The sequence below is a fragment of the Equus asinus genome, unplaced genomic scaffold (assembly GCF_041296235.1).
Source record: "Equus asinus isolate D_3611 breed Donkey unplaced genomic scaffold, EquAss-T2T_v2 contig_378, whole genome shotgun sequence".
NCBI classification, from domain to species: domain Eukaryota; kingdom Metazoa; phylum Chordata; class Mammalia; order Perissodactyla; family Equidae; genus Equus; species Equus asinus.
Window position 1 is genome coordinate 271588 of NW_027225047.1, and position 16197 is coordinate 287784.

Here is a 16197-nt window from a genome sequence, read left to right on the forward strand (position 1 = left end):
CTTAGTGCAGAGAGTCGTTAACTTAGAGTTTATAGACACGATGAAATTATTTTGCAGAAGTTTTGAACTCACTCATTTTTTGGGAACGAGAATCCATAGCTGTTATCATACTTGTGAAGTGATCTGTGATTCCCTCCAAAATTAAGAGCCAGTGTTTGGTGTGGTTAAAGTATGAGTTAATTTGCAGCTGCTTCTCAGATTTCTGTATGAATAGCCCAAAGGGACACAATCATTTTTCCTCTGTGTCATTGTTTAGTTTCTCACCCTCTTTTCCTTTTCAAAAGGAAAAAAGAATCCTGTGCCAAATATGTTATTTCCATTCTACCTACAAATTAGTTAATCCTACATTTCATAGGTATTATATCCTAAGACGCAAAAGTTTGTAAGTTCTCCAGAGTTTCATTTTACCTTTTTTAATATTCTCATATTGACAAAATGCAAAATGTCATGAAAAAAACAGTGGACTTCAGTCAGTAAAACTGGATTTTATTGAGAGGAGGTGGTCTGGCGTCATGGTTAAGAACAGGTTCTCTGGGGCCAGACTCCATGGATTTAAGCCCCAGTTTTGCTGCTCCCGACCTCACTGCGGATTCAAGCCTGGCACGCATTATTGACAAGGCCTTGAGCAAGCACCGAATTTCATAGGGCTTCCTTCCTGCGCGTCTCCACCCCTGAGGTTAGATCAGGTGCTTGCCAAGGCCCCTTCAAACTCCAAAATTTCATCTAAGTTTTTGTGTATTTCTTATTATAAATAATATGACGTAAAATTAACTTCGGGCATAAGTGTAGCAGTAATTTCTCTAATTTTTTATTACGTCATTTATATGTTCAATTAGTAAAAACTGAAGCTCACTGAATTGTCACACTCAAAAAGATTACAAAATAACAGAATGTATGACTTGAATCTCACATCTGGATTTTTTTTTCTTTTTTAACCACAGTCAAAGGGGAAAATAATCCTATTCTCTTCAGTTTTTCTTGGACATAAATTGAAATTCTAGGTTCTGTAAGGTAACATAAAAGATTAAGTAATAAAAACTTATTCTTTTCAAAGACAGTTTTACAATATCCATTCCATTTTAAACTGAAAATATTGTAAGTTTATGTGTATGCAGTAAAATATGTTCCAAAACATATATTTTGGGGAAAAGTTTAACCAAAAAAGAGTAAAAGTCAAATTATGGCTTTAGGACCTATGTCATTGCTCTGGTTTGCCAAAGGGTTTCACCAAAAATCACCAAAGCTGTGGATAATTCTCAAGTGGGAATATCATAATATAGGATGTTTAAATAGTGATTTTAGAGGGAGAAATAAGGTCAGTATCATCAAGCTCAGGGAACAAGAGAAATTTCAGTCCTGCTGCTTAAGAAAACAATGCAGATTTCAGCTCTAAGTTTCAGCAGGTGAAATGAAATACTTAAGTTCTTAAGACAAAAACTTGATTTATTTAATTTTATAATTTTCACAACTTGGAGATTTTTGTCTTAAGAACTTAAGTATTTCATTTCACCTGCGGAAAATTACAGCTGAAATCTACATTGTTTTCTTAAGCAGCAACAGATTAACTTTTGATCGTATTGTACACTTTATGCTCAGCATCTTAAACAATATGTTATTGGAAGGTTACACTCAGATCTTTACAAAAGTTGCTTCATCTTTTTCTGTTTATGAGAACCAATACTTCAAATGAAGTGCTATTTCAAATGAGAAGTGGGAGAATTTTTCCTTCTAAATCTTTATTTTCTAAATATTTTCCAAAATTAAGAATGATCATTTAGTTCTTTCTTTTTGGTAAATGTGCTTTTCTTGCACAAAAATTAGAAATAGGCAGTTTTCTTGCACGAAAGTTAGAAACAGAGAAGAAGAGGTAAAAGATGAAGCCAGTTTAAATTACAACCTATACAAATGTCTAAAACTTTGCCAAACAATTGGGCAGCCACTCACCACATGTGGCAGCTGGGCACTTGAATTGGGGCCAGTCTGAATTGACTTCAGTATGAAAAAAGAATGTAAAATATTTCATTTTTTTTATATTGATTACATGAAGAAATGACAATATTTTGGATATATTAGGTTAAATAAAATGTATTATTAAAATTAATTCTACCTGTTTTATTTTTTAATGTGGCTACTAGTAAATTTTAAATTACAAATTTGGCTCACATTATATTTCTGTTGGATGATACTGCCCTAAAATAAGAACGTCAACACTAGTCTGAAATCTGAAACTAGTTTAGGATGGAAACAGCCAGTCACTTGCATTCTACTAGAATTTGCTTTTACTCTTTAAGGACTCATCTGATTATTAAGATTAAATAATTCTAAAGAAAAATATGTTTATCTTAGGAAATTGTAGTTTACTTGTTTTGAACACAAAAGTTTATGGTACTGAGATAGTTAATGCTATAGCTATTTTGATAGAAAGGAAACTTTAATAGAAATACTTATATCTTTAAGTATTCTTTATACTTTTAGACAGTTGGACAATGTAAAGCGATAACATCATCTTTCCAATATTCCCTGTGGAATAAACCAACAGGGTAGATAGTTGGTAATGCTGTGCATACCTCTGTAGCTTTGGTGAGCACCACATGGAACCAGCCTAATCCAAACCTGCATTCCAGATCACAACGCATTAACAAGCACGCCAGTGTAAAGCTAAATGGCTAATTCATGGGAAGAAAAAATCTTACGGGGTAAATACATTTATGCATTTAACTTACCCAAAACAAAAATCTATTCAGAGAATGTTTTTTAAAAGTTTGATTACAGTTCATCTCCTCCAAGTGATGCCTACTAATGTACTTTTGATGTTATTGTAACTTTATTAACAGATGATGTAACTGTTATTTGGGTTATGCCGAGGTTTTCTTCTTTGTTTTGTGGGGTTTTGGGATTTTTCGTTTGGTTAGTTGGGTTTGGTCTTTTGGGAGAGTTTTTGTATTTTTAAATAATGAGGTGCTCTGCTGCAGTAGCTTGAACAGTTATCTCTCAGCCCTTCTTACTGTGTTAGGTGATTCTGAAGCAGTGAATGAATGCTGTCTTTTTTTTTTTTTTGCTCTGTTTAACTATTGGTTTGCTCTGTTGCCTGTTCAGATGCTCTTACAGATGCAACTAATTCATGAAATTTCCAACTTAAAGAATTTAGTTAAGCATGCAGAAGTGTATAATCAAGATCTTGAGGTGAGCTTTTATGTTGATATTTCTGTTGATAAGGGACTAGAGCTATAAAATATACATCATATGTAATTGAACATGATTTCAGAAAAGAGAAGGAATTATATTTTTTAAGTATCAACTTTTAAATTTTACTGTCTAAACTATTAAATGTAAATTCTTTTTAATCCCTTAGAATTTAGATCCAATTAAATTGTGTTTCACTCTCCTTTGATTCTTTTAGAATGAACTAAGTTCAAAAGTAGAGCTGCTTAGAGAAAAGGAAGACCAGATTAAAAAGCTACAGAAATACATAGACACTCAAAAATCAGAAAATGTGAACATGGACTTGTCATACTCATCGGTAAAAATCAGGTTTATTTTGTTGTGTAATCATGTTGGCATTTATAGTGTACCATCACCATCATCATAGCAAATGCTTACGTTGAGCCTACTGTGTGCCGAGCATTGTTGTAGTTGTTTTACATTTAGTATTTTATTTAATCCTATCAGTAACCCTATGGGAAAGGGACTGTTGGTATCATTGCCATTCTACAGATAAAGAATCGCTCAGAGAGTTGAGGACATCATTCTTTGAGTGCATGTAAGTAAGTTAGGAGTGAGCTTCCATTAAAAACCAGTAATTCAAAAAACATTTTAATTTTTTTCAATTGTTTTATACAAATGCATGAAGAAGTATGTAGTTGATCTCAGCCAAGATATCAGATCTTGGCATTAAGTAACATTTGAATCTCATGGTGAAATTGTTAAATTTTTTTATTTGCTTTCAATCCACCTGATTACTTCAAGAAAGTATCTGTTTGATTCTAGTTTTTAACACCCTTTTTTAAAAGGCAACAGTTTCTAGCTAGAATTTTTTTCTTTTTTTAAAGATTGGCACTTGAGCTCACATCTGTTGCCACTCGTCGTCATCATTTTTTTTTCTTCTTCTTCTCCCCAAAGCCCCCTAGTACATAGTTGTATGTTCTAGTTGTGGGTCCTTCTGTCTGTGGCATGTGTGATGCTGCCTCAGCATGGCCTGATGAGTGATGCCATGTCCGCACCCAGGGTCCGAACCAGCAAAACCCCGGGCCACTGAAGTGGAGCTCGTGAACTTAACCACTCGGCCACGGGGCTGTCCACTAGCTAGAATTTTTTTAATCTTAGTTTCTGTTGTTCTTTTGTTTTCATTTGAACTTGTCAGAGTACTTTTTGTTACCTTCTATTAATCACAAATGATTCTTTTTAAAAGTGTTGTTACTGTTTGGAGGCCCTGGGAAGAAAGGTACTTTCATATAATCTTCGAGTGTCTACTGACAGAGTGGCAAGCAGAATTGCCCACTTTTTAAAAGTTGTTCTTTATTTCTTTCTCTTTATTCATTCATTCATTCATTCATGCATTAATGTTTTCCCAAGGACATATGGTTGAATTCATGTCAGCTAAAGTCATGTTAAAATGCTACTTCTCTTTAAAAATGACACAGTGGATCTTTTTATGTATTTATCAGTTATATTTTCTCTTCTGTGAGTTGCCTGTTCGTATCTTTTCTCTCTTTTTCTTTTGGATTGTTTGTCTTTTTTTTTTCAGTTTGTGATTTAATATTCTTAATTTTAACTATTAATTGCTCACCTGTCATGTTTTGGAGAGAATAATTTAAAAATACGTAGGAAACTTTAACAGGCTAGCTGAGCAACAATTGTGTTAATCTTTTTTAAACAATAACAGATTTCTTAAATTACAGTACTTCTATATATATAGTGCTTTTATAATTTGGAAAAAGATAACCAGAATTTTTAAAAATATTTTTATTTTCGAAAATGTCATTTCTTTTCATCTATCCTAAAAAAAATTTGGTGATTAACGTATTTTCACCATTTTTGATTTGTTAGGAATGACATCTGTGTGTGTGTTCTCTAAAGTCTTTTCCAACTCTAAGAAAGTTAGCTTTCAGGAAATCCTTTTTGTTGTGTGTATAGGAAAACATTCAAGACCTCAAACAGATGAAACAGACTCTGTTCGATGCTGAGGCTGTAGCCCTCGATGCCAAGAGAGAAGCAGCCTGTCTCAGGAGTGAAAATCTGGAGCTGAAAGAGAAAATGGTAAGTGATTTTTGTTATATTTATAATAAAGCAGTTGTAATGATCACTACATTTTTGTGAATTTGTATTGTTTCTCTCATAGAAAGAACTTGCAAGTGCATGCAAGCAAATGGAAAATGATATTCAGTTGTATCAAAGGCAGTTGGAGGCAAAGAAGAAAATGCAAGTTGATCTGGAGAAAGAATTACAATCTTCTTTTAATGAAATAGCAAAACTCACCTGCCTTATAGATGGAAAAGTTCCAAAAGGTATTTTATAATTTCAGACTTACCTCTTTGCAAATCCAACTGCCTAAAGGATTTTGCACCTCCATTCCAATGATTAAAAGTCCATTGTTCTCTGATGTTTGTAAGTAGCCTAATATTAAATTTCAATATCATTTGGTGTCAGTATTTATAAGTGTTTCCATGGACTTCAAATTATAAAGGTTTAAGAATTATTTTTCAAATGAATTGGACCCGATCTTGAAAAAGGTGATTCAAGAACTTTTAACAATTGGATTACCTGTTGACCAACACTGGTTCTTTCTTTAATAAATTTTATATAATCTGATTAAGTAATCTAAGTTTGTATGTAATTTAAATTGTCCCAATAACTGCAAACTGTTTAATTTACCAAAAATATCCTAGATTTGCTCTGTAATTTGGAATCAGGAAGAAAGATTACTGATCTCCAGAAAGAACTGAATAAAGAAGTTGAAGAAAATGAAGCTTTGCATAAAGAAGTTAATTTGCTCTCAGAGTTGAAATCTTTACCCTCAGAAGTAGAAATGCTAAGGAAAGAGGTAAATATGTTTTTAAGCAAATAACTCTTACTTTGAAATAAAAACCCTTGCAATATTGCCTTAAATATTTTGCCATAGTTTGTTTTAAAGTAACAGTGAAGAGACTGTAAACATTTGACCCTGCTTGTTAGGAACATTTTCAAAGAATATGTAACAGTATACTTAGTAATGAGATCCATGTAGGGGCCATTTCTATAGTCCTCAGATGTAGTGCTTTTCAACAGAGATTGATGGCCCACCCTTAGTCTTTATCTTTTTTGGTGCTGTTGCTGTGGTCATATCACTATGTTGAATAAAGGAGAGTAAGGAGGTAAAGAGGGTGGCATTGATGAAGTTTTAGAGGTTGACGTAAATATTGCAGCCTAGTGAGCAATTCCGGAAACCTTCTGCCAGCCTTTCCTTTTTCTGCCTTTCTGAAAGAAATAAAAAGGACAAGAATTTGAGTACTTACTACATGGTGAGCATCATGCTAAACAACTTTAGCAACGTTATTTAGTCATCCTAAAAACTCTTTAAAGTACATGCTGTTTTTTAGCCCAACACATAGTTATGGATCTAAAAGCTGAGTTACACAGACCTGCCTCCTACCCTGAGCCTGTGGTTACAAGAGCTCTACTGTCTCGCTCCCTCTCCTTTGTCTCAACTTTGGCTCTCCTCTCTTTTTCCCACTTCCTTCTCCTTTATCTTTCACAATGATTAAACTATTTATAAGCTGGATATTGTTGGTTTAAATTAATTACTTAAATAATAGTTTCAATTTAAGTTATTTAAAATTTAAATTATTCATGGATTAAGTTTTTGGAAATCTGAGCTGCATTCAAAGCCTTTAGAAAGAAAATAATAAGTCAAATTCTAAGAAAAACCATAAGATGCCTGAAACACCATAAAGTTAGAAAACACTTTAGAATGATAGATAAGGAAATAAAGACATCCTAATTAAGTGTTTCTTCTCCACTCAATCCTTACTAGAACCCAAACAAAACTTTGATGGTAAAGTTAAGCAGGATAATATATTGTTATAAAGATGTGACAATAAAAATATTACCTTTCCTCAGTCAAATCTGTGCTTAATTTCAATGTCTTTTTTCTTTTTTGCAGATAAAGCTTTTCTTTTCCTGATAACTGCTGTAGTGGATCTTATATTGCTAACATAGCTAAATTTTATTTCTTTTCCGTAGATAAATGACAAATCTGAAGAGCTCTGTAAAATAACATCAGAAAAAGACAAATTGTTTTCTGAAGTAGTTCATAAAGAGAGTAGAATTCAAGATTTACTTGAAGAAGTTGGGAAAACTAAAAGTGACCTAGCAGCTAGCCAGTTGAATTATAAAAGAACTGATCAAGAATTCCAAGATTTTAAAAATCAACATGTTGAAACTGAGCAAAAGTATAAGATGGTCCTTGAGGAGAATGCAAGAATGAGTCAGAACATAGGAAATCTCTCTAAAGAAGCTCAAACACTTGGTTTAAGCTTGGATGCTTTGAACATGGAGGTTGGTACAACACACCCTCTATGGAAATGGTCTTTAGTTTTCTGGGGTTTGGCTTCTATATAGATGCCACAGAATGCTCTGCTTCTCACAGTAACTTTTTCTTATTTTAAAGCTTTCTTACAAAACCCAGGAACTTCAGCAGAAAACAGCTGAGAGTCAAGAAAGGTTAAATGAAGTGAAAGAGCTGAAGCAACAATTAGAAAGTAGAGATTCTAGGCTGCAAACTGTCGAAAGGGAGAAAGCACTGATTACTGAGAAACTTCAACAAACCTTAGCAGAAGTAAGAACCTTAACCCAAGAAAAAGATGGCCTGAAACAGCTCCAAGAGAGCCTGCAGATTGAGAGGGACCAGCTCAGAAGTGACATTCAGGACACCGTGACCATGGTGAGGCTTTGACAGAGTAAACTGAAAACTCAGAGCCTCTTCAAGACATTCAGGAGCCATCAGTTATTATTTATGATCAAGCAGTAACTATAAAGTTATTTTCATTGTTTCACATTATTCTAATTGAAATTGTGTTCCCTTTCTCTGACAAAGAACATAGATACCCAAGAACAATTACGAAATGCTCTTGAGTCTTTAAAACAACACCAAGAAACAGTTAACACACTGAAAATGAAAATTTCTGAGGAAACTTCCAGGAATTTGCGTATAGAGGAAAACATAGGAGAAAATTCGGATGAATTTCAGGAAAAGGTAAAGGGTATTTCTGTTCGAGTTTTCATATACTATATGTGAGCTTTCTCCTTAACTTCAGACACTTAAGTACATAATGGTGACCTCAATCTTATTGATTATTCACAGTGAATAACTAACAACAGTTTACAAGATTAGCCCTAGTGTCTTTGAAATAACTTCAGATATAACTGCTTACAATCAGTTGGAAAAGGAAAAGGCAAAAATGTTAGTTCAAACTTTGAGCTGATATTTTCCGAGGCCTGGTGTATTTTAAACATCTTTAAAAGCCCCTCTGAATTCTAAGAATGTAAGAAAGATTGAGTGCTTATTATTACTTATGGGTAAAATATTTGTTTTATATCAGATTTTGTGTACTAGTTGAGAGTTCACTATCGATGTGTGTGTCGTGTTCATGTCTGTTTCTAGAGCTGTGCTGTGCTTAAATCTCAGCTTATTCTAGGCAGCATGGTTCGTTTTGTCCTGAAACCTGGGGAGAAGAGCTGCTTTGTTATTTAATTATATACAAGAAAGGCTAGGATGCTAATGATGATTTTTTAAAAGGGAGGTATATTAGTCTGCCATCACAAAATATCATAGACTAAGTAGCTTAAACAACAGAAATTTACTTTTTCCCAGTTGTAGAAGCTAGAGGTCCAAGGTTAAGGAGCTAGAAAATTCAGTTTCTTGTGAGCCCTCTTCCTATCATGCAGATGGCACCTCTCCTCACATGGCCCTTCTGTGTGTGAGCCGAGAGAGCTCTGGTTCTCTTCTGCTTCTGGAGTGGACACCAGTTCTATGGGGTTAGGGCCCCAGCCATATGATCTCATTTAACCCTAATTACTCTCCTTAAAGGCCCTCTCTCCAAATACAGTCATTTTGGGGCTTAGAGCTTCAACATGTGGATTTTGGGAGGACATAATTCAGTCCATAACGGGATTGCCTGTAATTTTATATAACTGATTTATTTACAATGCATTTCTACTTTTCAAAAATGCCTTTTATATGTCAGAATTTTTTATACTATTTTTCATTGTTATTATACTTAATACTATTTAATCCAGAATAATTACTACTGGGAATTTAAAACGTTCACCAATAGGAGAATGGTGAAATAATCTTTCATACATCCATAGCTTGGAGTAGTAGTCATTCATATATATATATATATATATATGTATAAATTTATTTTTGTTTGTTTTGTATCTTTAATTGTGGTAAAATATACATAGCATAAAATTTACCATCTTTATCATTTTTAAGCAAACAGTTCAGTAGTGTTAGGTACGTTCACGTTGTTGTGCCACCAATCTCCAGAATTCTTTTTATCTTGTGAAGCTGAAACTCTATACCCACTAAACAATTCCTCATTCCCTCCCTCCTCTAGCCCCTAGCAACCACTTTTCCACTTTCTATCTCTCTTAATTTGGCTACTCTAGGTACCTCACATAAGCGGAATCATGCAGTATGTTGTCTTTTTTTGACTGGCTTATTTCATTTAGCATAGTGTCCTCAAGGTTCCTCTATGTTGCAGCATACATCAGAAATTCCTTCCTTTTTAGGGCTGAATAATATTCCATTGTATGTATATACTACATTTTGTTTAACCATTCACCCATTAATGGGCACTGAAGATTGCTTTCACCTTTTTGCTGTTGGGAATAATGCTGCTATGAACATGGTGTACAAATATCTCTCTGAGACCCTGCTTTCAATTCTTTTGGATGTCAGATTTACTGGATCATGTTTTTTATCTTTTGAGGAACTGTCATACTGTTTTCCATCATGGCTGTACCATTTTACATTCCCACCAGCAGTGCATAAGGGTTCCAATTTCTCCAAGTTCTCACCAACACGTATTATTTTCTCCTTTTTTCACAGTAGCTATCCTAATAAGTGTGAGATGATATCTCATTGTGGTTTTTATTTGCATTTCCCTAATGACTAGTAATGTTGAGCATCTTTTCATGTGCTTGTAGGCTATTTGTATATCTTTACAGAAATGTCTGTTCAAGTCTTTACTCATTTTTAAATTGGATTGTTTGGTTTTTGTTGTTGAATTTTAGACATTCTTTATATAGTCTGGATATTAACCCTTTATCAATTGTGTGACTTGCATATATTTTCTCCCATTCCTAGGTTGCCTTTTCACTCTGTTGATTGTGTCCTTTGGTGCACAGAAATTTGTAGTTTTTATGTAGTCCAGTTTATCTCTTTTTGCTTTTGTTGTCTGTGCTTTTGGTGTCATATCCAAGAAATCATTGGCAAGATCCACTTTATGAAGTTTTTCTCCCATGTTTTCTTCTAAGCATCTTACAGTTTTAGTTCTTATGGTTAGGTCTTTGATCTACTTTGAGTTAACTTTTTTATATGATGTAAAGTAAGGGCCCAACTTCTTTCTTCTGCATGAGATATCCAGTTTTCCCAACACCATTTGTTGAAGATACCATCCTTTATGATTGAATGGTCTTGACATCCTTGTTAAAGATCATTTGACCATATGCAAAGGTTTATTTCTGGGCTCTGTTTTCTATTTCATTGGTCTATATATCTGTCTTTATGCCAGTACTGAGCTGTTTTGATTACTATAACTTTGTAGTAAGTTTTGAAATCAGGGTGTGTGAGACCCTCAGCTCTGTTCTTTTTTCAAGATTGTTTTGCCTGTTTGGAGTCCCTTGAGATTCCATATGAATTTCAGGGTGGATTTTTCTATTTCTGCAAAACACTATTAGGATTTTATAGGGATTGCATTAAATTTGTAGATCGCTTTGGGTAGCATTGACTTCTTAACAATATTAAGTCTTCCAATCTGTGAACATGAGACGTCTTTCCATTTATTTGTGTCTTTAATGTATTTCAGATACATTTTGTAGTTTTCATTGTACAAGCCTTTGCCATCTTGGTTAAGTTTATTCCTTAATATTTTATTCTTTTTGATGCTTTTGTAAATGGATTGTTTTCTCTATTTCCTTTTTTAATTGTTTATTGTTAATGTATAGAAATGTAATAGAGTTTTGTATAGTCATGGAATTTCTTTAAAGTAGACATTATCTACAATTGGAAAATTTCCAGGATACATTATTAAATAAAAACAGATACATACTAAAGAACAATTCAGTAAGATCCAACTTATGTAAAGAAACCTCTATATACCTTTATATACTATTACTCTATATAATGAGCTTCTTTTTTCCCATTTACTCTGGGGTACAATATTCCTGCCTTGGAAAAGGAGCTTTCTCTTCCTCTCTCCCTATGCTTCAGTCATTCTTTCCTAGAAAGCATTTTCACTTGCTCTATATCTTGTATTCTCAGTTTATCTATATTTTGGGTCAACTATGGGCCAAAGGCACTTGACCTTGATTTAAAATTTATAACTTCCACTTTTATAAGGGGAAAGGTTTTTCAATAGTTTTTTGAAAATAAATGCACAGTCAGTAGCCGCTTTTAAACAAATGCAAAATGCAGTCACAGGGCCCCATGAGAAGGAGCAGTAGAGGCGGAGTGAGGGAAAAGGAGAGTTACACTCACTGGACCAGCCAGTCTGTGGTATTAAGTTCATGCTGGAATCATCTGTGTTGATAAAAGGGTCTAACTGGAAATTCTCCTGGGCCATTCTGTTCATCAGGGTTTCTGAAATCTGGGATGCAATGCTGAGGTGAGCTTGGTCTTGTGAAATCGTGTTCATGCTGGAATCACCCATGAGGATAATGCAGTGGGTCTAGGGATTTCCAGATAAACCTGTTTATCAGAGCACCAGAGGGCAGCCTATGATAGCCTAGTAGGTCTATCATGAAGCCTCTAGGAGTGCCCGTTTTCAATCCTGCTTGATGTGTCTCTCTCTGGAAATGAGTTTCTCTAGTGTGTCTCAACAGAAATTTTAAACTTTGTGATTAGTAGGCTTATTCTCATATAAAGGACACAATTTTTTTCCTTATTTAATAATTAGACCTATTAGATTTGCTCATAACCATGGTAGCTGGAATACTTTCTAGGCTGAGTTCAGTTTTGCACTTTGTCTCAATCTGCTTTGTTTTGTGTACATTTCCATATTTAGGAGTAAAGATGCAAGATTCTGAATTATAGTAGCTGACTGACTAATCCCAAAGACTCTGTGTTCCTGCCTTAATTTCTCCTGTAGTTGTAGTTAGCTCTCTGCTCATCCTTGTAGAAGCTCATGCAGATTGCCAAAAAGAAGGGGCTAACCAAATGAAATATGGTTTGTCTGTATCCACTCTAGAGAATTGAGAAACTACTAAAAATTATAATTTGGAGATTATGTAACAGCATGGGAAAATGCATATCATCTAATCTAAGTGGGAAAGAAAAACTAAAAAGGATCTTATATGTAAAGTAGTCATAATTGCAATGTTAAAAAAATTCTTTTAATAGAAGAAACTCTGGAAGGAAATATTCCCAAATTCTAATAGTGGTTGTGTGAAGTTGGTGTCATTGGATGATTTTTTTTCTTTTTCTTTTTTTTCTAATTAAATATAGATTATTATAAAAACTTTTTAAACATCTGTGACCAATATTCAGCTGAGTGTTTTTACTGGGCTAGTATAGGATTATATGGTGATACCCTAATTTCATACTGGTAACATCAATCTTTGTCTCCTTTTACCAAGGAGTCCATGTATCAGGTTACCTTTGGTTAAGACTTATTTATGGATAAATGGATTTATATAACATGCTTTTCTTAAGCAGTATATGAAAAATATGAAAAGGTGAATTATGCTACTATAATATGAAATATGTTTCTAACAAAACTCTTTTGCCCTCTTATCTATAATAAAACTCTGAAAATAAAGATTTGTTAGTAGTAGGGCATAAGTTATGGTTTCCAGCTTTTGAAGGAAAGAAATAAAGAGGGAGAGTTTAAGCTGGCTTACTCCTTCATAAAGCCAGGTTAACCCATCGTACATGAAGATAGTTGTGAATTATCTATAGCTGTCCACATAGCTCTTACCAGTGAACAGGCACAAGAGCACGAGCTCTGGAACCAGACCACTTGGATTCAAAGTCTGATAACTTCTCTGAGTGACCTTGGGCAAGTGACCTACCCTCTCTGGGATTCAGTTTCCTTGCCTGTCAAACGGAGATAGTAATAGTGCCTACCTTGTAAGGTTATGGGGAAGATTAAATGTGTCACTGTGTGAAAATAGTGCCTGGTACATAATAAGTAATAGAAGTTTGGCTATTTTTATTATTAAAACTGTTACTAAGAAATTCTTCTCTAATGTATTAATATTTTAGATGGTTGGCATAGATAAAAAGCAGAGTTTGGAAGCCAAAAAAACCCAAGTGCTGATTGCAGATGTTGATAATGAGCTAACTGAACAACAGAGAAAGATATTTTCTTTAATACAGGAGAAAACAGCACTGCGACAAATGTTAGAGAGGGTTACTGCAGAAAAGGAGCAACTGAAGACTGACCTGAGGGACAGTATTGGAATGGTGAGATTCAGCAATGTGTTTTTGTCTTTGTATGTTTTAGATTTTTACAACTTTATTGAGGTATAATTTACATGCAATAAATGTATCTGATGTGAGTGTCCAGTGTGATGACTTTTGACAAATGTCTCTACTTGTGTTCTCTCCACCCCAGCAAGTTCCCTCCCACCTCCACCCAGGCAATCCTGATCTCATCCTCTGCCCCACATAGTCACTGTCCTGATGTTTTCCACCTCAGCTCACTGTCTCTTCTAGAACTTCACACAAATAGAATCACACTGCATGTGCTCTTTTGTCTCACTTCTTTCTACACTCCTTTTTACTGCTTGGTAGTCTTCCAGTGTATGAATAGGCCACAATTTGTTTAGCCTTTCTCCTGTATTGATGGAAATTTGAGTTATCTCTACTATTTGGGTATTTTGAATAAAGCTGCTATAAACATTCTCATACAAATGTTTTTATGAACATATATTTTTTATTTCTCTAGAGTATGGATCTAAGTGAAATAGCTGGGTCATAGGGAGATGTATGTTTAGCTTGGTAAGAATTTACTAGGCTGATTTCCAAAGTATAGTTGCACCGTTTTACATTCTCATCAGCACATTAAGAGAATTCTGATGGCTCCACATCCCCACCAACACTTCATATTATTGGTGTTTTTAATTTTAGCCATTTCTATTGGGTGTAACCTTGTTTTGATTTGCCTTTCCCTAATGACTAAAGATGTTGAGCATCTTTTTATGTGCTTATTGTGTATCTTTCTATAAACTGTTCTCTCAGTGATGTGTTGTATAGATTTCAATGTACAGATCTTGGACATATTTTGTTAATTGGTTCCTAAGTGTTTCTATTTTATTTATGCTGTTGTAATTTTTCTTAAATTTCATGTTTAATTGTTAATGTTTGCCAATATTTTCAAACCTACTTTAGTTTTTGTTTCTATATGTGGGGGCAATCTAATGTGTAATAGATTGAAATTAATATTTTCAGAAGTTTGCTATGGATCACAGTAGACCCTGACCTTTTGTGTAATTTTCCATGTTTCTTAGGATTGTCTGTTTGGTCAAAGAGCTGAATGTAAATAAGAGTACAGACAAAAGTTGTATTTTCTTCTCGGTATCTGTCTTGTAATGTTTTTTGGTCTTGATACTTGAGAATGTCACTCTTTAAGCATAATAACTAAGATTAGTCCAATTCATGCTAGCAAAGGACGGCTGCTGTTTTGAGCTTGCTCAAAATCAAAGCCATCCCAGCATATGAAAAGCCTATAACCTGCAGTCTCATCGTCTATCGATGAAAGCTTAGAAACAGTCTCTTTTGGCTTCAGGGTAGAAAACAAGCAAACCTCTTATGATGGAATACTAAATCCAGTTCTAATTCTCGTGGTAGGAATGTAAGTTGAGCAATAAAGAAACAGCATAAGAAAGCAGATTCTTGGCATTTACATGATCAAAATAGACTCACTTTCTTTTTAAGTTAGTCTTTTCCAATATAGTTTGCCATGATTTCTCCATTTTCAGGCTGAGGTAAATGCTGATTTTTACCTGATTTCCTAAATGTAAGCTAGTGTCATTTAATCTCAACTTTTTAAAAATTCTAGACCATTGAAAACCAGGAAGAATTAAGAATTCTTAGAGGTGAACTTAAAAAGCAACAAGAGATAGTTGCACAAGAAAAGAACTGTACCATAAAGAAAGAGAAAGAGCTTTCTAGGACCTGTGAGAAACTGGCAGAAGTTGAAGAAAAGCTAAAGGAAAAGGTGAATTTTTAAAGTTATCTTCCTGGCCATATTTCCTGACTAAACTTTTTTTTTTTTGGTGATAAATTTTGGTTCTAATAGACCTAAATTCCAGAAATAGAATGTACCTCCCAAATGAACAGCTCTCAATGCTAATATTTTGGACAGTTTGAACTCACACTAGGATCTTAGCTAACCTCTTTTGTGTGTATTATATTATCCTAGAGTCTTTCAATGAGAGGGGGCCTTGGTTCATCTAAACTACTCATGATGTATTCATTCATTCATCAAATATTTATTGAGCATTACCGTGGGCCAGGCACTGTTCTGGGCACTTGATATACATTAGTCAGTAAAACAAAGCTCCTGCCCTTATATAGAGCTATATTAGTCATTCTCTAAACTCTAAGATTTGTCACTATTACCATCTCTTAGATGTTTGCAAGTTCCTGAATTATTTCTTTTTTAGAAGTAAGGTGCTGTTGTAATATAATTGTGTAAGAGCTAAGACTGTTAGAACAATTGTACTGCTCTAGTAATTCTAAAATGGACCCACTGATATCTTTCTGTTTATCCTAAGAACAGTGCTACATGCATTATAAATAGCGTAGTGTTTCCATTGTGCTTCTGTGGAATGTTTTTTTCCTAATATATGTTCTCTTAATTCTCATCCCTTTCACTATAACCTAATTGAATTTACTAAAACCTCCTATTTCATACTCCTCCCAAAGAGGTGATATCAATAGGCTTATGTAAAAGTTAATGCCTCAGTGTTTGTGTGGGCCATCCCCTAAAG

General features: G+C 34.2%; 1 protein-coding gene across 1 annotated transcript in view; it reads left to right on the plus strand.

Moving 5' to 3' along the window:
- The window catches only part of LOC139043816 (centromere-associated protein E-like), a 79525-nt gene that overhangs the window by 31871 nt on the left and 31457 nt on the right, over positions 1 to 16197 (plus strand). The window contains exons 17-26 of the mRNA XM_070503613.1: positions 3109 to 3183; positions 3401 to 3520; positions 5134 to 5256; positions 5339 to 5504; positions 5886 to 6040; positions 7219 to 7533; positions 7646 to 7918; positions 8072 to 8230; positions 13466 to 13666; positions 15264 to 15422. Coding sequence (XP_070359714.1) covers positions 3109 to 3183; positions 3401 to 3520; positions 5134 to 5256; positions 5339 to 5504; positions 5886 to 6040; positions 7219 to 7533; positions 7646 to 7918; positions 8072 to 8230; positions 13466 to 13666; positions 15264 to 15422 — 1746 coding nt within the window. The remainder of the gene's footprint in view (positions 1 to 3108; positions 3184 to 3400; positions 3521 to 5133; positions 5257 to 5338; positions 5505 to 5885; positions 6041 to 7218; positions 7534 to 7645; positions 7919 to 8071; positions 8231 to 13465; positions 13667 to 15263; positions 15423 to 16197) is intronic.